The sequence below is a fragment of the Hippocampus bargibanti genome, linkage group LG18, assembly GCF_051943395.1.
Source record: "Hippocampus bargibanti isolate YZ-2025 linkage group LG18, ASM5194339v1, whole genome shotgun sequence".
Taxonomy (NCBI): domain Eukaryota; kingdom Metazoa; phylum Chordata; class Actinopteri; order Syngnathiformes; family Syngnathidae; genus Hippocampus; species Hippocampus bargibanti.
In genome coordinates this window covers 15166258-15190728 of record NC_142751.1, presented here as the reverse complement: position 1 = coordinate 15190728, position 24471 = coordinate 15166258, and the positions used below count along the sequence as shown (strand labels likewise).

Below are 24471 nucleotides of genomic sequence, written 5' to 3'. Positions count from 1 at the left end.
ATTAAAATCTCACTTCCATGTATTTTTTTTTTTCAACTTCAGTGCTTGATTGGATTGGATTCGCCTTTATTAGTCTGGAGGTGGACAAATTGACATTTCACAGCAGCAAAGTGATGAAAGGAAGAGGAAAGGAAAGGAAGAAGTAGAAAAACACAATACAAGAAGAGCTGCTGTAAAGGCAGACACTCTCGCGGCGCCATCTCAAAATCCGACTTGCTCCCTGGTGCTTTTTTGCTATCTTTGTGACTGCTTTATTTTTGCAGTTATTAAAGCGCTACATTATTATTAGTAGTATTATCATTTGCTAGCTATTAGCTCTGGCTGGCTAGCTAGCTTTCTAGCTAGCTATCCATTCACTATCTAGCTGGCTGGCTATCTAGCTAGGTATCTGTTGGCTATCAATTGGCTAGCTAGCGTTCTATCTATTTGAGTTACTTCCGGGTTGAGTGAACGCTGGCGCGTGTGGCTGCCGCTGCTCACCCACAGAAAAACTTATCCTGTGACTGTAAAGTGACCTTGAGAGTTTTGAAAGGCGCTTACAAATGAAATGTATTATTATTATTATAAGAACAAAAATAACCAAATTAACAAAATAATATGACAACACAAAGACACAGCCATTCAATTTTAAACACTTTGTGCATCAAAGCGTCCTTTGCACCAATGGATCATAGCGAAATGTGCATGTCTGCTACAAGTTAAATGTTGATGAAAGCAAACACGAAGCTTTTATCATCCATTGACGAAAAGAGACTGTCTCACATCTCCCGTCCCACGTAAATCCGCTTCAATTCCAAGCGGCGACAATTCCGCTCGGGCGCCATCTTGGACTTTTATGTTATTTAGAACCTCTCAGTGGCATCCGCATTCCTCCACCACCATGTCCTGGAGGTGCCTGGTGACCATTTGGCCGTTTTCGTAGTAATGCATGGACAGCGGCGCCAAACGGGTGGACGCGCAAGACAAACACGGCACCTTGGATGCGTGCTGATGCCTCAGCAGGCTCTACGGAGGAGAACCGTTCCGTTAGAAGATGTTCAGACGACGGGAAGAATCGGTCTTACCTGCATGTAGGCGTGGTTGGTTTGCTTGAAGGTCTCATCGAGCGGTGTGGGACAGGCGCCCTCACATCGGAAAGCATTGTAACGTTTGGGGTAAACCATCCATTGGCTCCATCCCAACTTCTCAAAGTCCACCCACATGTTCACCTTCCTGCACGGAGGATCTTCTTGGTTGCCACCAAGAAGGTCCTCCGTGGTGGCTGACGTGCTTCTTATCATCCACTGCTGATCCTGCGAGAACCTTTTGGTCTTACCTTGCTTAGCCCCGGGTCTGGTGACCTTGTCCGGGATCAGGTACTTGGACTCCACGGCTGTTTGAATGAGAGAGTTCATCTTCTGGACGTCCGGGTTCTGCTTTGCGAAAATCACCATCATCACCCGGTTCGTGGTAAGATGCTGAATCATCTCCAAATCCTGCTCGGGGTCCTTCCGGGGACGTGTGGGTTGTCCCCGTCCTTGCCAGCGACGGACCATGTGGGTCACGGAGAACACCTTCCAGGAGGACGATCTGGGATGGACCTCAGGTGGACTCTGGGTGCCTGGATGGACCTTCAGACTGCCCACAAAATGTCTTCCGCAAGGGCAGCTGTGGTGGGAGCACGAATGGTAGACATCTAGCGAGGTTTTGAGGGACTCGCCAAAGTCCGGGAGGCGAACGCGAAGCTCGGCATGTTGGATCCGGTCGCCGGTGGGCAGGGAGGAGAGGTCAAAGGTGACGGACCACCTGTTGCCTCTTTGCTCGCAGCCTGGATGAGTTTCAAGTCGAAGATAACGGACAAAAAAAAACGGGACACAGTGATGCAATATTTGTATACATATATATATATATATATATATATATATATACAGTAAAGTCTGGTTATATCGATATCGGTTATATCGATAGTACTGCTTATTACGATACTATTTCTATATACATATGTATGTATGTATGTATGTATGTATGTATATATGTATATGTATATGTATATATGTATATATGTATATGTTTTGTTTTTAAGGAATTTAACTCATTTACTGCCATTTACGAATTTCATAATAATAATAATCATCATCTTCATCAGCAGATTTATTTTTGAATTATTAATTTTGTGTTCATGTGTTTATTTTGTTTGCATTTATCTATTTATTGTTTTCATTTATTTATTTTTCAATTACGTACTTGTTTCAGGTATTTATTTCGTTTGCATTTGTTAGTTTTTTTCAGATTTATTTGTTTATTTTTTTCAGACTTATTTTTTCATTATTTAGAGTTCGTGTATTTATTTAGTTTGCATTGGTTTGTTTATTTATTGATTCTTTTCATTTATTTAATTTTGAATTATTTAGTTAGTTAGTGTGTTTATTTATTTAAATGTCTTATTGTAATGTACGTATTGTTATAAACACGAAGAAATTGGAAATTTTGAGCAAAGTGCATTGAAAACGTCAACGTTGTAAAACAAAAACACTCACTTTTAGCAACAAGACGAGTCACATAATCCGAGTCGTGAAGTCCAGGACGAGCCTCGGTCCAGTTCTTGGCTCCGGGCCGGTTTTCGGTCAACGTGGTCCGGTAGAGCTGCATCATGAAGACGGGAAGTCCTCCAACCTTGCGCCGCTGTGAGGTAAGAGCCGAGCTGCGTAAAAACGCGTCCGGGTGCGTCGCCATGACGCAGAAACTCAACAGGAGGAAAAACTCGGCCACTTTTGTCATAATTCCAACATGGAGGTTTTGTCTCGGATGGCAGTTCGTTTTCCAAATGTTGCTTCCGGGATGTTTCAGCGCTTTTATAAACGCACGATCGATTTGCGAGATCCTTTTGAAGGGATTGTGATGCAAATCTTTGATCCAGTCTTTGATCCAGATAAGGAACACCGTATTTGGATAAAAAGTGTTTCTTTAATGTGACATCGAAACCACTTTTGTAGTGATCAAAGTGTGAATAAAAAGGGCACAAATCGATTTTAGTAGAAAAGAAGTCGACATAATAATTGGAGATAAGGAGATTAACGGGGCTGTTTGATTAATGGGGAGGCGAACGCAGGAGTTAATCACAACGTAAGTAACTTTCAAAATAAAATTTTATAATTTTTAAATAATAAATTTATAAATAATATCGTACAATGATGTCAAATGGGCATATTAATTCCAATGTATAACAACTGAATTATGATCACCTGTTTTTTAATTAACCATAAAAAATGTTTACCATGTATGTATCTGCAAATCAGACACAGAAAAAAAATTAAATACATATTTATTTGAATTACAATTTATGATAAAAATGTTTCTCATCTGTTTAGCATACATGTATATATTTTAAAATATATATATATTTGTGCAGAATTGGACAGAGGAATGGCATTTCAGAAATCTGTATTTAATAATAATAATAATAATAATAATACATGTCTGTGTGGGTTTTATTTATTTTATTTTTTTTTTTTTTGGGGGGGGAAGAAACGTGGAATTCAATTCATTTTTATTTTTTGACACGTTTGGAACAATTTTTTTCCCAGCGCCAAATCTGAATTGCAAATGTGTGTGTAAATGAGCACTTTGCCCTCTTCACTGAATCAAATCTGCACAATCACCTTCAAACGGATCCAAAGAACCACAAATGATCCTGAGGAGTCCTAACGTATTGCTTTTTCAATTGTGCTCAAAAAGTCTCGATTGAGGCACCATCAAATGCACGCCATTAGTTTTTAATTGCCTTGAGATAAATTTTAAATGGACTCTTTGCATGACTGTTGTCATTTTTACATCCGTGTGCGGTAGTGCGCATGTGCAAGTGGAGCTTTAATTGAAGTCACCCTTTGCAGGTGCTTCACTTCGTCCAGATGAGTCGCGTGTCTCTGACATGAAGTCACGCCAGCTCATTTGTTTGCTCGCCCTGTCCATTTTGAAATTATGCCAAGGTAACTCCACTTTTTATTCTTTTTTTTTTTGTGTAATGTCGTGCTTGGAAGTTTGCACCCATTGGATTGAACGTGTGCGCTTTTACGCACGCGTTTGGAATGTTTTCTTTCTATCATGGTTGCACTTGAGTGAAATTTGCGTGCGAAACGTCGTTAAACGTCAACGAAATGTACTTTCCAGGAAACACTTTCCAATGCCAGCCGAATCAATGGCGATGTGACGATGGCGCCTGCATCGCTGCAAAATGGAGATGCGACGGTGAAGGAGACTGCATGGATGGCTCTGATGAGATGGACTGTGGCGGTAAGGTTCCTTTTTCTGCTTTTAATCTCATCAGCATTGAGCGAAAATGAATGCAGGCGAGATTGGGTGGGGGAGCATGCACACAGTCACGCCACTACTATAATTGTAATAATAATACATTTCATTTAGAAGCGCCTTTCAAAACGCTCAAGGTCACTTTACAGCTCCAGGATACGTTTTTCTGTGGGTGAGCAGCGGCAGCCGAACGCGCTAGCGTTCACTCAACCCGGAATAACTGAAAAAGATAGAACGTTAGCTAGCTAATAGATAACGAAGAGATAGCTAGCTAGCGAGTTTATAGTTGGCAAATGTATAGCTAGCTAGATAGCTAGCCAGCTCGCTAGTAGATAGCAAATAGATAGCGTTGTTTTCTTTTTATATGCCATTTTTTTGTTTTAAATAAAGTTCGCTAGCTAGCTAATAGATAACGAATAGCTAGCTAGATAGCTAGTTTATAGTTGGCAAATGTATAATTAGCTAATAGATAGCATTGTTGCTTTCTTTTCATATGCCATTTTTTTGTTTTAAATACTCGTAGAAAGTTCGCTAGCTAATAGATAACGAATAGCTAGCTAGCTAGTTTATAGTTGGCAAATATATATCTAACTAGATCGCCAGCAAGATAGCAAATAGATAGCGTTGTTGATTTCTTTTTATATGCCATTTTTTTTTTGTTTTAAATCCTCGTCAATTAGCCCTTGTTGAGACGCTGTGCAACTGTTACTTTTTGTCACGTGGTTTTAGTTCCCCAAAAAAGTAGGTCCAACTGCACAAGTAAATATAACTTCAATTGTAAGATCCGATTTATCTGGTGATCTTTTATATTATGTTTGGAACGATGTGTAAACTATATTAATTGCACTACTAACTCAAACTGATGAATATAGATATATGTGTGTGTGTGTGACTGTGGCGCTTAGGGATGTACACACAGGTTCGTATGGACAGATTTGCCACCGTGTCCAGTCTGTCAAATGTGGAAGTTACACGAGTGGGAAAATTCCCCGTTTGTTTCCGTAGTACCCGTTTCCGCCGTCTGCACGAAAGCGTTGATCCAGTGCAAGGGTACATCCATCTGCCTGCCTCAAAGCAAGCTATGTGATGGCAAAAAGGACTGTCCTGATGGCGATGACGAAAGCATCTGTGTTCAACAATGTCTGTCCAAAGGTGAGGTCTACACACCCAACCCCGTCGTCCACATGCTAGTTGTTGACTTCTGCTAATCGTGGTGTCTTCTCAATCTGCATTTGGCTTCATAGACGATTTTAAGTGCAAGGACCAAAGAAGCTGCGTGTCGAACGCGTTGGTGTGTGATGGCACCGCTCATTGCAACGATGGTTCGGATGAGGTAGAGTGTCCCGTTGTTGCCTCACTTGGACTTTGGGTCAACGCCCTCAAGTGTCGAAAGGGCTCGTGGCTGTGTAAGGACGGCCTCGAGTGTGTGCTGTACAGCCATGTGTGCGATGGGGAGAACGATTGTCAGGATGGCTCAGATGAAGAAGAATGCGGTGAGTCACTAGTACAGTGATAGCTTGGTTTACGAACCCCTTGGCTTATGAACTTTTCGGTTTATGAAAAATTTTACCTTGGCATACAAACTATTTTTCGGGATACGCACGGGGCGCCACAATGTGTCGTTCGCGAACGAGCCCGTTCTAACAAGGAAATGGCAGCCCACTTGTTTTTGTCCTCTATTCCCCGCCCCCAGTCTTCGGTTAAAGCCACGTAATTGGTCAAGAACTCAGCAGTGAGGGGAGGGGGTTTAAACATTAAAGGGACAGGCAGATGACAGAGCGAGTGAGAAAATGGAGAGAAAACAATGAAATTTGGACTCGTTTCAACTTTGATAGTTCAAAAGCAGAGTGCAGACTGCAAGGTTAAAATATCCCATCAATCAGGCGCCACAAATAACCCCCACTAGCCATCTGCACACTTGATGCAAAAAGCTACCAATCCAGCTAAACAGAACACAATTGATGAGGAATAAGGTAAAATTATAGCAGAGAAAGCACCTACAAGGATCATTCCTCAAGATGGTGAAAGAAGGCTATGTTCCTCATTAAGTGTTTAATGCTGATGCAGTCAACGACCATCACAAAGGTCAATAAAACGACTTTATTATATAGTACAGTTTATTTCTTTAATTATAGTACCCTAGCCCATTTATTATACAGAAAATAAGGTAAATCAGAATCATCATATCAGAATAAAGGTATTCTGATATGTAGTTTTAAGGCTTAGAAAATTAGAAAGTTATGTTTTATGGGGACCTGCGAACGTATTCTAATTTTAATGATTTCCTATGGGAAATTACTTTTTGGGAAACGCGCTTTTCACCTTACACACTCTGTCTGGCAACCAATTAAGTTCGTAAGCCGAGGTATCGCTGTACTCCTTTCTTCTGGCTTCCATCCTGCATACTGAAATCCATATTTTTCCAACAGAACCGGATGTGCCCTCAACGCCGCCGCCCCCAAAAATCCAAAGTCCAGTACCGGCTCGGCCCGTTTGCATCAGTCCATCGGTCCTTTGTCCACACCTCTCTATTCATCTTTGCATCTCGCCAAAGCAGTTTTGTGACGGTCGAGAAGACTGTCCTGATGGATTTGATGAAAATAACTGTGTGAGGAGATGTTCCTCGAAAAGTAAGTCAGAAATACACAACGGAGTCTAAAAAATCCACTTTCGTCGGGCCTGGTGGGCTAATAATTTCATACGCAATCACTATTTCGAGACGAACAGCCATTTTTTCTCAAGGAACGTAGCTAAGATTATGCGCAGAAAAGGACATTTGTCCGAAAATAAGACTGTCATTGCTACACAACAGCATTTGTAGCTGCTCGAGATCAATTTGGATGGTCAATATTTAACTCATTCACTGCCAGATGATGTGCAAAAAAAAAATATCTATTCCAGTGCGGGGGTTGTTGTCTCTTTCATTCAAATTGCAGAACCCACAGAATATTGAGTTTTCGGACGACTTGGGACGCTAACCACCGCTAACGTTTGAAATGTTCATGAACCCCTCCCCAGAAGATTTCCGCTGCAAGGACCGTCGCAGTTGCATTTCAAAGAGTCTGGTTTGCGACGGGCGAGCTCATTGCCACGACGCCTCCGATGAAGCCGACTGCCCGAGCGTGGCTATCCCAGTCGGCCAAGCGAAGGCCTTGCGGTGTCTGGTGGGCTCCAGGTTATGTCGAGATGGCAGCGAATGTGTTCTCTTCAGTCACGTCTGCGATGGAGAAACGGATTGCGTCGATGGTTCCGATGAAGAAGGCTGCGGTGAGCGTCCATATTGCTATTCCCGTTGTCCAAGTTGTACTCGTTCGTTCTTTACTCATCAGGAATTTCCCATTTCAGACACTCAGATGAATCGTCCAGAAAACGGCCGCTTAAATGGACCTGCGCCGCCAATCAATATCCAACCGCCCGTCAAGCTTCCGACATGTGCGACTCCTTCGTTTCTATGTCCGGATTGGACGTGTATCCTCCCAACACGGATATGCGATGGCGTCAATGATTGTCCTGATGGATCTGATGAGACTACTTGTGTCAAACGATGCCCTAATAAGTGTAAGTTGGATAATACAATGATGCCTCGGTTTACGAACCTCTTGGTTTATGAACTTTTGGGTTTACAAACGTTAAATTGATGAACATTTTACCTTGGCATACAAACTATTTTTCGGGATACACACGGAGTGCCACAATGAGTGATGTGTCATTCGCGAACAGCCCGTTCTAAGAAGAAAATGGCAGCCCACTTGTATTTGTCCTCTATTCCCTGCCCCCAGTCTTCGGTTAAAGCCACTTGATTGGTCATGAACGCAGCAGTGAGGGGAGGTGGTTCAAACATTAAAGGGACAGACGACAGAGTGAGAAAATGGATAGAAAACAGTGAAATTTGGACTGGTTTCAACTTTGATAGTTCAAAGGTAGAGTGTAGACTGCAAGGTTAAAATATCCCATCAATCAGGCTCCACAAATAACCCGCACAAGCCATCTGTACACTTGATGCAAAACGCTATCAACCCAGCTAAACAGAACACAATTGATGAGGAATAAGGTAAAATTATCGCAGAGAAAGCACCGACAAGGGATCATTCCTCAAGATGGTGAAAGACTCTGTTCCTCCTTAAGTGTTTAATGCTGATGCCATCAAGCCATTGACCATCACAAAGGTCAATTAAACGACTTTATTATGTAGTACAGTTTAGTTCTTTAATTATAATACCATATCACATTTATTATACATAAAATAAGGTATATTTTGTGTAGTTTTAAGGCTTAGGAAAGTAGAAAATTATGTTTTATGGGGACCTGGGAACGGATTATTCTAATTTTAATGGTTTCCTATGGGAAATTATTTTTTGGGATACACACTTTTCGCCTTACACACTCTGTCTGGGAACCAATTAAGTTTGTAAGCCAAGGTATCACTGTACCTCTGCGACACAAGGTCTAAAGTATCAAGCAGCGCTAAAATGGTGGTGCAGAAAACCATCGAACCATTTGAAAGTGATCAGTCGTACAAGTGTGCCATTATAAAGGTGGTGGGCAGGGTGCAAAGGGTCCAATGGGATTTCTGCTTTCTGTATCCCGCAGCGGACTTCCTCTGCAAAGACAGGCGTAGCTGCGTCTTCGATAACTTGGTTTGCGATGGCCGAGCGCATTGCCACGACGCCTCGGATGAGGTCGACTGTCCCACCGTCGCCCCTCCTGCCATCCGGGTTGAAGTCCGCAAATGTCGGATGGGTTTTTGGTTGTGTCTGGATCAGACTCAATGCGTTTCTCACGCCCACGTGTGTGATGGCGAAATCGACTGCCAGGATGCGTCGGATGAAGCGGACTGTGGTACGTTGAATAGTTTCAAGTCAGAGTAACTGTTTGGGGACATTATCTTTGGATTCATTCACTACTGTAGTTTTTCAAAAGTCAAAGTATTTTATCTTGTTTATGATTGTCGCGCAAGATCACTAAACCGTATCTTATGGAGGGATGAAAATTTTCCGCCGATCTTTTTCGGACTAAAATGACCAGATAGAACTAAATGTATTCTCGCTTTTTCACTGTTCATTTCCTGCGTTGGCGGAAAGCGCCATTTTGACTTAGCGGGTAAACGTCCCCTTTTGAATAAGCGGACGAGTAAAAGAAACAAACAAATTGAATCGCCTTTATGGAGAGAACAGCTTCTAATTTGCAATGAAACGGTGGAAAGTCTGTGTGTGCGTGTGTATAACAGGAAATGTGCATGTGCACTTCCCCCGGCTTTTTTTCCCTCATACTTTTTTCTCATTTGTCATTGTCATCCCTGCTTCTCTTTCAGACTCTGCGGAAAGACCATCTTCCACCCGTCCAGACTCGAATGAATCACCTTCACCCCCAAACGCCGACAAGCCATCTTGTATCAGTCCGTCCGTTTTGTGTCCACATTCCTTTATTTGCGTTCACCCGACGCAGATGTGTGACGGAACCAAAGACTGCCCCGACGCCTCAGATGAGAACTGTCTGGAAAGATGCCCTAATAAAAGTATGTTTTTGACGCTTGAGGTTCTACCGCAAATTGACTCTTTAACTTTAACACCCCCCCCCCCCCCCCCCCCCCCCATCTGCCTCCGTAGATGAATTTTTATGCACGGATCGAAGGAGCTGCGTCGCCAACAACTTTGTGTGCGATGGACGCGCTCATTGCCACGATGGCTCCGATGAAGTGGGTTGTCCCGGTGTTCGAATCCCTGCCGTCCGAGCGAAGGCCTTGAAGTGTCTCGTTGGATCCAGATTATGTCGAGATGGCAGCGAGTGCGTTCGCTACGGTCACGTATGTGACGGCGAGCCGGATTGCCGAGATGGTTCCGATGAAGAAGGTTGCGGTGAGTTGAAGATGTCCAGATGCCCGTTAGCATGCTTCCAAACACAAACATAAAAGCTACAGGCAGCCTCATTTTATTTGTGCTAAATATGCTTGCATAATTTCTAGTTTGAGGTCGCTGAGTCCTAATCAGACTTTTTTGTTTTTAATTGGCTCTAGTTTATGAGGTCCTGATGTAACCTAATTAATTGATTCATCATTGATATGCTTTGACATTTTCCAACTTTCATTTGGAGAGGAGTTCATGCTGTGATTACTGCTCATAATTTACAAATTGTACCTTTTTAAAATTATTTTTAAATAGTATTTAATTATTTTTTAACAAACTCATATCTAGAGATAACACCACCATTTATTGATGTATTTATTTATTTATTCTTGCGTTTTGGTCATGAACTCACAATTAATGTAATTTATCTAGCTACAGAGCTATCTATTTGCTATGTAGCTGGCTATTTGGCTAGCTGTCTAGCTGGCTATCTAATGACTGTCTAATGGCTATCTTGCTAGCCATCTTTCTGGCTTTCTAATAGCTGTCTAGCTATCTAGCTTTCTATCCATTTGAGTTACTTCCGGGTTGAGTGAACGCTGGCGCATGTGGCTGCCGCTGCTCACCCACAAATAACTTATCCTGTGACTGTAAAGTGACCTTGAGAGTTTTGAAAGGCGCTTATAAATGAAATGTTATTATTGAAACCGTGTGATGTTTTTGGTGATTTTTGTCAAACCGAAGTTGTGACGTTTCCAGATGTCACAATGGCTCCTCCAGAAAATGGCCGCTTAACTCCGCCTCCTTGGATTGTGACTACACGGCCTCCCAGCAAGCCATCATGCCCGAGTCCTTCATTTCTATGTCCGGATTCTTTTTGCGTCCCTCAAACGCGGATTTGCGATGGCATCAAAGATTGCCTTGATGGATCCGATGAGTCGAAATGCGTCAAAAGATGCCGGAATAAGTGTAAGTTGGATGCTGTTGAACACATCATTTGACATTTTAAACATTGTTTTAACTTCTTATTTTTCACAGCGGACTTCCTCTGCAAAGACAGACGAAGCTGCGTTGTGAAAAAGTTGGTGTGCGACGGCCGAGCTCATTGCCACGACGCCTCGGATGAGAGGAATTGTCCGACCGTCGCGCCGCCCGCCAACCGAGGGAAGATGTTAAAATGCCGAGTGGGCTCGCAGCTATGTTGGGACGGCTCTCAATGCGTTTCCTACGGCCACGTTTGCGATGGAGAAGAGGACTGTCGAGACGGGTCCGATGAATATCAGTGTGGTAGGTCAACGGTTTCAATTTTGTATTTATTCGTTAATTTTTTGGGGGCGGGTGGTCAAAGCGTCCTTTTCAGCAGTGTATCAGGGATCAATGCAGCATAAGAAACCTTCGACTCTCTTCTTTCATCAGAAAAAGAGTTAATTCCTAAATGATATGGGTCTGGAGTTATATGAGCTTGAAATGGGGACAGCAAAGCATTTTTAACACATTTTAAACACATTTTTTTAAAATTTTTTTTAAAGGCATTTTTTAATGCACTGGAACAAAGCGCTAACATGGAAAAAAGGGGAACCATTGCCAGAGGCCATGGCCAGTGCTTTATCAGCACCCAAAGAAAAAAATAAAATTTGGAAATGACACTGTATGTCATATTTTCAATTCCCGATAAATTCCTGAATGGCAGTGAATGAGTTAAATGTTTACATTTCAATTATTGTTGTTTTTTTTGGACAGAAACCAAATCGACTTCAAGTCCCGCCTTCAATCCTTTGCCTTCCTATCGGCCATCTTGTAATAGCCCATCCGTATTGTGTCCAAATTCTTTTCTTTGCATCCCCCCCACGCAAATATGCGACGGAACCAAAGACTGTCCCGACGGATCCGATGAGGACTGCGTGAAAAGATGCCCTTCTAAGAGTAAGTGGCGCCATGACGCCTCAATCGCCATTTTGAATTTTGTTGCTGATAACGTTTCTTCAGCCGTCATCTGTACTTTTTTGAAGGTGTCGGATGTTTCACTTCTTATCCAAGAAGCTTCGTCAGCAAACTAAAGTCTTACTGGTAGTTTCGGCGCTATATATATCTATATATATATATATATATATATATATATATATATATATATATATATATAGATAAATAGCAATGGTTTACTGCTCTTGACAGGAAAATTCTTGTTTGGAGTAGAAAAATCCTATTTTAAAAAAAAATATGTTTAAAAATAGGTTCTAAAAATGGGTTTTTAAAAAAAATGTGTTTAAAAAAATACATTCAAAAAGTTTAAAGCAAACAAAAGTCTTACTGGTAGTTTCGGACCTATATATATATATATATATATATATATATATATATATATATATACACACAGTAAAGTCTCGTTATATCGATATCGAATATATCGATAGTCCCGGTTATATCGATACTATTTCTATGCACGCACGGAGAAAATTACATGCAAACAGGGTCGGATATATCGTTAGTCCCGGTTATATCGATATTTTTTCGGACTCCCTTGAATATCGATATAACGAGACTTTACTGTATATTCATGTTCCTGTACGACTGAGAGCTTACACAGACGTATTTAGAATTTTTGCTTCATCACATTTTTCTTGCCCTCCCATAGCTGACTTTCCATGCAAGGATCGTCGCAGTTGCGTCCCGCAGTTTCTCGTATGCGACGGCCGCGCTCATTGCCACGACGCCTCGGATGAGATGGGCTGTCCGGGTGGAGTTCCTCACTTCACTCCGACTATCGTGGTGAAATGCCGTAAGGGTAGCAAGCTGTGCGAAGACGCCACAGAATGTGTGCTCTTCAGCCATGTATGCGATGGAGAGAAAGATTGTATGGATGGATCGGATGAAGAAGGATGCCAGGAAACGTGCGCAAAAGGTTCTTGAGCTCATTAGAATGTGTATTTTTTTCCTTTGTTATCGCTTCTTTTCCCGCTCTAATCTTCTCCCATTTCCTCTGCATTGTCCAAGGCGAGTTTCAATGTGCTCACGGCGTGATGTGCATCCCCGAGGATCAGATGTGTGACGGCAGAGCTCAATGCAGTGACCGATCCGATGAGCTGGACTGCTCCAAAGCAATCAAAGGCTGCGATTATCTCTGCGCCGACGGCCATCGTTGCATCCCAAAGAATTTCCTGTGCGATGGCGAGCCGGACTGCGTCGATGGCGCCGATGAGTTGGGATGTGGTAAGTCTACTTGGGAGAAAATCCGCAGTGGTTTATTGCTCTTGACAGAAAAATTCTTATTTGGGGTGGAAAAGTCATATTTTGAAAAAAATGGGTTGAGAAAAATGCGTTTGAAAAATATGTTTTAAAAAAAATGATGTCTAAAAAATGTTAAAAAATACATTCAAAAAATGTGTTTTGAAAAATACACGCATAAAATGCATGCGTAAGAGAAAAATACAAGCATAAAATACAAAAAAAAAGAAAAATAAATGCTTTAAAAAATCAGATTTTCAATGTGCAAGATGAGACCAAAATAATTGGTGCTATTCAAATGATTTAGTCACCTGAGTTGTAGGACATCGATGGCGCGGATGCGTTGGAATGTGGTCGGGCTACTTGGGTGAAAATTACCAACGGTTTACTGCTCTCGACAGGAAAAGTCATTCTAAAAAAAATACAAAATATTGTCATTTCTTTCCAGATGCTGAAACCACAACAATAACTCCTCTTCTTCAAAGTACTGCCCCAGTTTGCGTCACCCCTTCAGTTCTCTGCCCGGGTTCTTCCTTGTGCATCTCCCAAAAACAACTTTGCGACAGAAAAACGGACTGTCCAGATGGCTTTGACGAAAGCAACTGTGTTTTCAAGTGTAAAAAAACAAGTAAGTCCCAACATATTGTGAATGACGTGGCTGAAAAATAATAATCGGACTATCCAAAGAATTGACCTCCATTTTCAGGTGATTTCTTATGCGGTGATCGGAGAAAGTGCATCCGCAGAGTATACGTGTGCGACGGACGTGCCCACTGCGCAGATGGCTCCGATGAGATCAAGTGCAAATCGCCCGGTCGTGGTACACCTTGTAAGCCATAAAAATCAAAGCAATGACTGAAGAGATAAGTAGCTAAATAAATTTAAAAATACGTTAAAAAAAATTACGATAAAAATTCGTTAAAAATGCGTTAAATACGTGAAAAAATACCTATAAAAATACATAAAATATGTTAAAAAATACATACAATAAGTTAAAAAAAAAACATACAATTAGTTAAAAAATACATAAAATAAGTTAAAACATGGGTTTTTAATTATAGGTTTTTAAACAGGTTTGTAAACTTAGGTTTTTAAAAATGGGTTTTTAAAATTGGGTATAGTGAACACACTGTATACAAGCAACAAAGTTGCTATTTCTCTAAATGATTGTCCACTTCGAGCAGCCCGTAAAATGACTTTCCTCTTCGCTAAGCTTCCAGGGACAAGCCAGCTCCTTTGAAATGCCGCAATGGTTTCAAGGCTTGTAAAGACGGTCTGGAGTGCGTGATGTACAGCCACGTTTGCGACGGCGAGGAGGACTGCCGCGACGGATCGGATGAGGAGGGCTGTGCTGCCGAATGCAAAGAAGGTTTGTACTTTATATAATTGACGTTGGTCACCCGGAAAGAGTTTCAGCGCCATCTTCCAAGAAATTGCTTTCAACAGTTTATTATTCATTTCCCAGATGAGTTTAAATGTCATCACGGCAATAGATGCGTCGGAACGGCGCAGGTGTGCGACGGCGAATACGACTGCCAGGATCGCTCCGATGAAATCAACTGTGAAAAGCGAATCCCGGGATGCCATCACCTTTGCGATAATGCTTCGCGTTGCATCCCGCAGACCTTCCTGTGTGATGGCGAGAGAGATTGCGTCGATGGCTCCGATGAGGAAAAGTGCGGTATGTGACCTTTTTACTGGTAATCTAAAAAAAATAATATGGATAAACGACACAGTGAAATTTGGACTTGTTTCAACTTTATAGTTCAAAGGCGTAGTGTAGACTGCAAGGTTAAAATATCCCATCAATCAGGCTCCTCAAATAACCCGCACAAGCCATCTGGACAATTTGAAGAGATAAGATAAGCAAGGGAACCAGCTCTTCATAAAGTTTCTAGTGTGTCTGCCTGCCGCTGTTGCAATATCACAACTGCCAAGATGTACAAACTCAGAACTCCTTGAGACACGTTATGCAAAATGCTATCCATTCCATCAAGCCATCGACCATCACAAGCGTAAATAAAACGACTTTATTATATAGTACAGTTTACTTCTTGAATTACAATACCATAGTGCATTTATTATACATAAAATAAGGTAGATTGTGTGTAGTTTTAAGGCTTATTTATTTAAAAAATATGTTTTATTGGCACCTGGAATGGATTATTCTCATTTTAATGGTTTCCTATGGGAAATTAATGTTTGGAATACACACTTTTCGCCTTACACACTGTTTGGGAACCAATTAAGTTCTTAAGCCAAGGTATCGCTGTATTTTGTGTAGTTATTTAGTAGAAAATTATGTTTTATGGGGACCTGGGAACGGATTATTCTCATTTTAATGGTTTCCTATGGGAAATTAATGTTTGGAAGACACACACACTTTCTGGGAACCAATTAAGTTTGTAAGCCAACGTATCACTGTAAGTGGCAAATGCAATCTATTTTTTTTTTTTTTCCTGGCAGGATTGACGCTGTGCGATGTTGACCAGTTCCGTTGCAATAGCGGCCAGTGTGTGTCCGTGGCTCTTCGATGCGACGGTTACGCAGACTGCAGTGACCGCTCTGATGAGGTGGACTGCTCCAGACCCCCTCGCTGCCCCGTTCACCTCAGATGCCCTCACAGTCACGAGTGCCTGCAGAGCGAGTGGCTTTGCGATGGGGAGAACGATTGCAAGGACGGCTCGGATGAAAAAGTAAGGTTCGGTTACTCAAATGACAAAAAGTCGGGATTGAACAGGATCAATGTCCGTCGTGTCTAGAACTGTTTGACTCAGCCGCCGCCGTGTCGGCAATATCAGTGGCAATGCGGAAGTAGCACTCAATGCATCCCTCTCTCCTGGAAATGCGACGGGATGGCTGACTGTCACAACGAGGTGGATGAAGACAAATGTAAGTTTGACATTGCTCCACAAAGAGCATCTTAAAAGGATAAGAAAGAAGGTTCTCGTTTCTCCAGGCAAACAGAGAATGTGCCCCTCTCACCTTTACCAATGCGGAAGTGGCGAGTGCGTCGAGCCGCGACTGGTCTGCAACGGCTTCATCAACTGCGCTGACAGTTCAGACGAGGGCGCGGGATGCACGCTGCGCAACTGCTCCGGTCCTTCAGCGCCTCGATGCCATCATAGTTGCGTCAGCACTCCAAAGGGACCGGTCAGTAAAACAGAAAATGGAGACCAGTCGTTTGATTCTGAAGCAAATAATCCCCCACTCGTGATAAATATGTGGAAACTGTCAATGCTGCATTTGCTTGTTGTCGGTTGTGCTGCTAGCGCGCTACGTTATTGAACAGAAAGTCCCAGATGCCACGATTCCAGACAGCAGAAAATGGAAATTAAAAGATAACCACGGCAATATATGATATGATATTTCTCAGATAAATACTTTGGATGTTGTTTTGGCTGGTTAGCTATCTAGTAGTCATGCTGGCTATCTAGCTACTTAGCTTTTAGCTATCTGGCTATCTAGCTATCCATTAGCTAGCTGGCTGGCTATCTAGCGGTCCGGCTTGCTATCTAGCTGGTTTGATGGCTGTCTATTAGCTAGCTATGTAGCTACCTATCTGTTAGCTGTCTGGCTATCTAGCTGGCTAGCTATCTATTAGCTAAATCGCTATTATTAGTGTCATTTGCGAGCTATTAGCTCGGGCTGGCGAGCTAGATACCTGGCTTGCTGGCTAGCTTTTTGTTCACTATCTAGCTGGCTGGTTATCTAGCTAGGTATCGATTGGCTAGCTAGCTAGCGTTCTGTCTATTTGAGTTACTACAGGGGTGAGTGAACGTTGGCGCGTGTGGCTGCCGCTGCTCACCCACAGAAAAATTGATCCTGTGACTGTAAAGTGTCCTTGAGAGTTTTGAAAGGCGCTTAGAAATGTATTATTATTTTTACCATTATTATTAGTAGTAGTATTATTTTTTTATTATTAGTAAATTTATTTTTATGATTATTTTTACTATTATTAGTGTATTTATGTTTATGATTATTATAATAATGTTGGCCATTGTTGGTTTTTGCAGAGGTGTTACTGCGAAGCGGGTTTCACGCTCCATTCCGGCACGGTGTCCTGCGTGGACACCAACGAATGCAATTTAATGCAGAATAATGCTTGTAAACACAGCTGCGTCAACACCCGTGGGTCCTACGTGTGCCAATGCCACCCTGGCTTCTACCTGGAGCCCGACAACAAAAGCTGTAAGACCAAAGGTTAGTGACCACAAAGCCATTAAGTAGTACTCCAACCAAAGAACACGCTTTGATGACAACGCTATGATCAGAAGGGATTGCGTTCCATTGGGGAAGAGATCGACTTGGGTGGACTTTGACACCTGTGATGTTGTCATCTTTGGATAAGAATAAAATTTAAAGGACAACCGACATCAGAAAAAGCTTTTATAGCATCTAAAATACCCAAAACATGGAGGCTGATATTTTTTGTCAAATGCAAAACACCAATAAAATGACTTAAAGTGTCCCAAAACTGCTACAAAATGAGCTCTGAAACACAAATAACGCGATAGTGAATCGTTGTGTGTTGCACCAAGACTACTATTTGATACTAGTTGACACAAATTCCCAGCAGACAAATCAGCCCATTTCCAACCGAACTTGGGCGCCATGTTGTGCATTTTCTGGGACGCTACATTGGAATTGAGACGGAAGGACTTCTTGAATCGATTGCAAACATTTATGCTTTCCTCTTCAGAACTATTTGAATATGCGATGGAATCGTTGTCAAATGCGCTCAGTAGAAGTGATTTTACAAATTATGGACGCAACTTATCTGGAGGTTTCAGTTGTCCTTTAAGTCTCATGTCTTTTTTTTTAGATGAGCCACTGCTTGTGGCATCTGTTCAGTCGGAACTTTTACTTCTTGGAGTTCAAAGTGGTTCCTTGCGCCTTCTGTCCTCCGCCAACCGTCCGGTCTTTTCTTTGGACTACCACTGGGCTCAGCAGAGGGTTTACTGGCTCAGTCCAGACTACCAAAGCATCCGCTGGGCAGACATGACAAGAGATTCCACCAACAAAGGGACACTTATCAAAGGTGCGCTTCTAATGTTAAAAAATGTGAAAAATGAATCTTCAGACTGACGTTAAAAATCAGATCTCTTTCCAGGTGTAAAGTCGGATTTCATTGCGGTCGACTGGATTGGTCAGAACCTCTACTGGGTGGATGGACTTGTAGGCCAAATTCGAGCTGTGCGGCTCGGTGACGCCACACTGAAGTCTCAAGATTACACGGTGGTCCTGGCTGAAGACCTCGAGCAGCCACGTTCACTCGTGCTGTTACCGCACAAAGGGTGAAGAACCCGGTCCGGATGGAGATTTACTCGTCACCGCAAATGTTTAATCTCTTTTCTTACCCGTGACCAGGTTGATGTTGTGGTCCGAGATTGGTAGCACCCCTCAGATCCAGCGTTCGGGGATGGATGGCTCAAAGAGGAAGGTGGTGGTGACCAGCGGTTTGAGCTGGCCTGTAAGTTTAGCATACGATTTCCTGGATGAGCGCGTTTACTGGGCTGATGAGAAGCTACGCTGCATCGGCTCGGCCTCCCTGGATGGAGATGATGTCAAGGTGAATGTAATGGTCCATATGGAAAGCTCTCAAATCGATGAAAAGGTTTCTTCAGCCGTCATCTGTACTTCTTTGAAGGTGTCGGACGTTTTCGCTCCTTATCCAAGAAGCTTTGTCAGCAAACTATAGTCTTACTGGTAGTTTCGGTCGTATATATATATATATATATATATATATATATATATATATATATATATATATATATATATATATATATATATATATATATATAGACTTTAATTTGCTGACAAAGCTTCTTGGATGGGAAGCGAAACGTCCGACACCTTCAAAGAAGTACAGATGACGGCTGAAGAAACCTTTTCATCGATGGACCATTCTTGTACGACTGAGAGCTTACACAGACGTAAACTCAAATGTTATAGATTTTCATGTTCTGGTAGAAATGATCGGATTATCCAACGTTAATGCTGTTCTTACCAGGTTCTCCAGTTAGCTGAAACGCCGAGCCCCTTCTCTGTGGCGGTGTTCAATGATCGGGTTTTCTGGTCCGACACAAAGCGAAGAACCATCCGCTCAGCCGACAAGAACACAGGCAAAGACCAGAAGGTTCTTCTCAAAAGACCTGGACAGCCCTTTGGACTGAAGGTTCGTACAGGTTTCCATTGAAGGAACCGATCCAGACCACGTTCTGTAATGTACCAACCACATTGGTACAGTAATCACCATTCGGTACATGATGTTACCTCTTATACGTTTACTCTGTCTCATACTGTTTCTTCTCTTCAGTTGATGCACACCCTCTCCCAGCCCGCCTTATCCAACCCGTGCGAACGTCTACGTTGCTCCCACCTATGCCTTCTGACAGCTGGCGTTCCCGGGACGCAACCTTCTGCGGTCTGCCGTTGTCCGAAAGGGTTGCTCCTTTCTAAGGACGAGATCACCTGCTCTCTACCCTTGGACTCTACGTTCATCTTGCTTCTGTCACCTACAACAGTCTATCAGGTGACAGTCAGCTGTTCTTGGATCTCTTTAGATAATGCTTGATGACATTTTTCCCGTTCTCCCACTTCAGGTTTACTTTCAGTCCTTACGTCGTGATGGGGTCGGTTTGAAAAATATGCCAAACAGTCGAGCGCTGGTCGTTCCCGGGGTGGTTGAGGCCTCTGGACTGGACCTCGCCCTCCGAACAATGTCCTTGTTCGTGGCTGATGCCAAGCAAGGGACTGTAGATGTTCTGAAATTAAGCGGGCCGAGATCCAGACAAGCACTTAAAGCAACTGGACAAGTTTTGCAACTAAAGGTTGGTAAAAAGAACCTGAATTCGGTTCCCAAGGGCTAAAGTGTGAAGCTCATAGACTTGGATTCAAATATGTTTCTTCTCCGATCCTCAAGGATGATTCCGTCATAGCTCTAGCTGTTGATTGGCTTACTTTTAACATCTACTGGAGCAGCACCAAGCGACCAAATCTGCACGTGACCAGCAGCCGTGGTGGCTTCACCGCATCTCTATTGCAGAACACGGTGAAGGTTTGACATTGGCTCTGGGTTTTCCGTTACTAACCAAGCGAGGTTGCGATGGACTCACAGATGGTCTTCTCCTCCAGCGCACAACATCCATTGCGGTGCATCCTCCCTCAAGTCAACTTTGCTACACCGCCCTGTTTGGCGGTAAGAGCCAGTCGGAGGTGAGCTGCGTTTGGATGGACGGCCGAAACAAAGCGGTGCTTTGGACCAAATCCGCCATCCCAACGTCGGTGGTCTTTTCCGATAGTGGGACGAAAATCTACTGGGCTGACGCAGGTTTTGACTTCATCCTTATTTATGCCGGTGCTACTCTTACTCGAGGCTGGCTTTGCTTCCTTGATTGATTTTTGACTCTGTTTGTTCGCCACTTGCCGTTTAGTTGAAGGCCTAATCTGCTCTATTGGACGAGATGGCTCAGGCTACAAACAATATAAAGTGGGGCCTGGATTAATTACTTCCGTCACGTACGTTGAGAATGTGCTCCTCTGGATAACACTGGAGAAGGGTAAGAGTGGACTCTTTATATTGATGTTGATGATTGGAAACTGTCATTGTCATTCCTGAAGCATCTACTCTGGCTTGTCTCCAACCTGCGTAGATGTCACCAAAATGTGGTTCAGCGACGGCCATCATCCCAAACAGCTGTGGTTTGAGACCAAAACCAACCTTGTGGAAATTAAAGGCTACAGGAATGACAGCCAGACAGGTAGGATGGGGGGCGGGGAGGGTCTACGATACGTAATAGCGGTTAGGTCGTGCTAAGAGCTGCAGCCACAAGGGAAACGAGGACTGAAACCCCTGAAACTTTGACTGTAAAGTGACCTTGAGAGTTTTGAAAGGCGCTTATAAATGAAATGGATTATTATTAACTAAACAGTCGCATAAGTCCGAGCGCATGACTTATGCGACTGTTTAGCAATATGGCCGCAAAACAGTTGAACAAAAGTGTGTTTTCTTGCCTCTAACTCACACAGGATCCAATATGTGCGCCAGCAACAACGGCGACTGTGAACATTTGTGCCTTCCTTATCCCGGAGGCCGCGTGTGCAAATGTGCTAGCGGATTCTACGGCGTCAGTTCCACATCCTGTGCCCCGGAGCACCCGTGTTCCAAAGGAGAGCAAGCTTGTCTTGATGCTAGCAAATGTATCCTGAGCGGCAAGTTTTGCGATGGCCGTGCCGACTGTCCGGATCAGTCAGATGAACAAGACTGTGAGTTATTGCACAGTGATACCGCGGTTTACGAACGTTAAATGTATGAAAATTTTACCTTGGCATACGAACTTTTTTCGTACACGGCGCTGCCTCAATGAGTGATGCGTCGTTCGCAAACGAGCCTGTTATCCTAATAAGAAAATGGCAGCCGACATTTTTGTCCTCTATTCCCGCCCCCAGTCTTCGGTTAAAGCCACGTGATTGGTCAAGAACGCAGCAGTGAGAGACAGGCAGACGACAGGGAGAGAGTTTCAACTTTGATAGTTCAACGGCAAAGTGTAGACTGCAAGGTTAAAATATCCCATTAATCAGGCTCCACAAATAACCCGTACAAGCCATCTGCACACTTGATGCAAAAAAGCTATCAACCCAACTAAACAGAACACAATTGACTTTGAATACTTTGAAAATTATCGCAGCGAAAGCACCTCCAAGGGATCATTCCTCAAGATGGTGAAAGAAGAAGGCTACGTTCCTCATCAAGTGTTTAATGCCAATGAAACCGGCCACTCCATTCCATCTAGCCATCAACAACCATCACAAAGGTCAATAAAACAACTTTATTACATAGTACAGTTTATTCCTATAATTATAATGCCATAGCACATTTATTATACATAAATAAGGTATATTTTGTGTCGTTTTAAGGCTTATCTAGTAGATAACTGTTTTATGGGGACCTGGGAACGGATTATTCTCATTTTAATGGTTTCCTATGGGAAATTATTTTTGGGATCCACACTTTTCGCCTTACACACTTTGTCTGAGAACCAATTAAGTTCATAAGCCAAGGTATCACTGTACAGTCCCATAATTGAACGGTATTGAACTCCTCTAGGTCCAGAAATGAACGCCCCCTCCGGAACCAAAGTCAATGGCGGCCATCTTGCCGGGTCTCCGCTGGCCAATCCTCAGAACTCCAAGGACCGGTCCTCGTGTGGTCAACAATATTGCGGCGGTCACGGCCACTGCGCCACTCAAGGCCAAGTCATCGAGTGTCATTGCGAGTCCGGCTACCGAGGAGAGTTTTGTCAAGAGAAGGAAAGTCGACGAAGCCACGTCGGTGTGATCCTGGCCGTCTTCTGCCTGCTGGCTGTGTTCATGGGATTGGCTTCCATTCTCGGAAAAAGGCAAGGGTGTGCTTTGTGCTTGTGCGCCATCTTGTGCATTTTCTGGGCTGCTACATTGGAGTCCAGAACCTCTCGAATTGATACGGAAAGACTTCTTTAATCGACGGCAAACATTTATGCTTTCCTCTTCAGAACTATTTGAATCGTATGAGTAACAAGAAAGCATCTTTTTCCGAATCTGAACTTTCTGAAGCCATTGTTTTGAATTCTGGAGCAATGCAGTTTGTGAAGTATCCTGGCGTGACGTCACGAACAAGGGGGCGGGACTTTCTGAATATCCCCAGTTTCTATATAATATCAGGCTGCGTGTTTCGGCTATTTTAGATGCTAGAAAACGTTTTTCCGATGTCAGTTAGGAAACAAAAAAAATGGTGTCGGTTGTCCTTTAACTGCGGGATAGAATCTTTTTGCTTTGATGTATATTCTGCAGGGTGACTGATGGGACTTTTTGTTTACATTTCAATGCAGGGCTTGGGTATCAATCAGAGGAATATCACCGGACAAAGAAACATTGATGTCAAACATGGCGCTGCAATCTGAACATCTGGAGGCTGACAGTGAGGTAGAACCTTGAGGCAGATGGCCCAATTCTCCAATTTTTTTTTCCCCCCAGTTCCTGATCAAAGTAGTTCAAATTCATTTCAAAGTAAAATTTGGTAGTTCAGTGATACCTCGGTTTACGAAACCCTTGGCTTACGAACGTTTCGGTTTACGAACGTTAAATTTATGGGGGGGGGGGTGTTAAACATTAAAGAGACAGGCAGACGACTGAGTGTAAGAAAATTGATATAAAACAGTGACATTTGGACTCGTTTCAACTTTGATAGTTCAAAGGCAGAGTGTAGACTGCAAGGTTAAAATTCCCATCAAGCAGGCTCCACAAATAACCCGCACAAGCAATCTGTACACTTGATGCAAAAAGCTATCAACCCAGCTAAACAGAACACAATTGATGAGGAATAAGGTAAAATTATCGCAGAGAAAGCACCGACAAGGGATCATTCTTCAAGATGGTGAATGAAGGCTATGTTCCTCATTAAGTGTTTAATGCTGATGCCATCAAGCCATCAACGACCATCACAAAGGTCAATAAAACGACTGTATTATACAGTAGTTTATTTCTTTATTTACAATACTGAAGCACATTTATTATACATAAAATAGGGTATATTTTGTGTAGTTTTAAGGCTTAGAAACTTAGAAAATTGTGTTTTATGGGGCCCTGGGAATGGATTATTCTCATTTTAATGGTTTCCTATGGGAAATTATTTTTTGGAATACGCACTTTTCGCCTTACACACTCTTCCTGAGAACCAATGAAGTTCGTAAGCCAAGATATCACTGTATTGCCCCAAATAGGAAATTTCTACTTTCCTTTCATACCTTTCCGAAATATTCTTGATTGGTTCTACTTCATTCATGATCTTTTTCCCTGCCAGGAACTCGAGTCCTCCATCGACTTGAAGAACCCTCCAGTTGCTTCGTAGCAGTCATCTGCAGGCAGATGAATCCACTATTATTGCAGCTGTGCAACGTTTTAGTTTTACACTGCAAGATTCGACAAAAAAAATAAAGGCATCACTTGTTTCATAACTATTTTTGTTCAAGAACTATTTTGTCCAGATTCAAACAATATTTAATATTCTGAGTTGCTCATGAGGCGTTTGACACGTTGGCCTCACAGTGCAAGGTTCGATTCCGACATTCCAATGTTGGATTGT

At 42.7% G+C, this 24471-nt stretch overlaps 2 protein-coding genes across 2 annotated transcripts; one reads left to right on the top strand and one right to left on the bottom strand.

Annotated features, from left to right (window-relative positions):
- Positions 1–852: 852 nt before the first annotated feature.
- LOC148884913 (nodal homolog 2-A-like) lies at positions 853–2662 on the bottom strand. The gene is made up of 3 exons (XM_089020497.1): positions 2517–2662; positions 1065–1807; positions 853–1005 (listed from the first exon to the last, which is right to left on the bottom strand). The coding sequence occupies exons 1-3, from the start codon at positions 2629–2631 to the stop codon at positions 853–855; spliced, it is 1011 nt and encodes a 336-aa protein (XP_088876623.1). The 5' UTR covers positions 2632–2662.
- A 2498-nt stretch (positions 2663–5160) lies between these two features.
- On the top strand, positions 5161–24328 carry lrp13b (low-density lipoprotein receptor related-protein 13 b). Its single transcript, XM_089021180.1, has 36 exons — positions 5161–5203; positions 5290–5436; positions 5529–5777; positions 6714–6914; positions 7303–7551; positions 7630–7842; positions 8875–9123; positions 9596–9799; positions 9891–10139; positions 10887–11096; positions 11166–11414; positions 11868–12050; positions 12760–13026; positions 13119–13334; positions 13798–13977; positions 14056–14178; positions 14563–14718; positions 14815–15030; positions 15816–16045; positions 16112–16241; positions 16309–16502; positions 17366–17552; positions 18175–18390; positions 18463–18646; positions 18720–18921; positions 19363–19527; positions 19669–19884; positions 19955–20182; positions 20275–20409; positions 20487–20682; positions 20786–20911; positions 21005–21112; positions 21381–21617; positions 22459–22756; positions 23219–23312; positions 24190–24328. Exons 1-36 carry the CDS (start codon positions 5161–5163, stop codon positions 24235–24237), a joined length of 6798 nt encoding a protein of 2265 aa, XP_088877306.1. The 3' UTR covers positions 24238–24328.
- Positions 24329–24471: the final 143 nt, after the last annotated feature.

Coding starts and splice junctions, on each gene's coding strand:
- LOC148884913 (XM_089020497.1), bottom strand. CDS start 2,631: ATGATGCAGCTCTACCGGACCACGTTGACCGAAAACCGGCCCGGAGCC. Junction 1,808..2,516: donor GACTCGTCTTGTTGCTAAAA/GTGAGTGTTTTT, acceptor AAACTCATCCAG/GCTGCGAGCAAAGAGGCAAC. Junction 1,006..1,064: donor CCAACCACGCCTACATGCAG/GTAAGACCGATT, acceptor TCTCCTCCGTAG/AGCCTGCTGAGGCATCAGCA.
- lrp13b (XM_089021180.1), top strand. CDS start 5,161: ATGTGTGTGTGTGTGACTGTGGCGCTTAGGGATGTACACACAG. Junction 9,800..9,890: donor GGAAAGATGCCCTAATAAAA/GTATGTTTTTGA, acceptor CTGCCTCCGTAG/ATGAATTTTTATGCACGGAT. Junction 16,242..16,308: donor CGAGGTGGATGAAGACAAAT/GTAAGTTTGACA, acceptor TCGTTTCTCCAG/GCAAACAGAGAATGTGCCCC.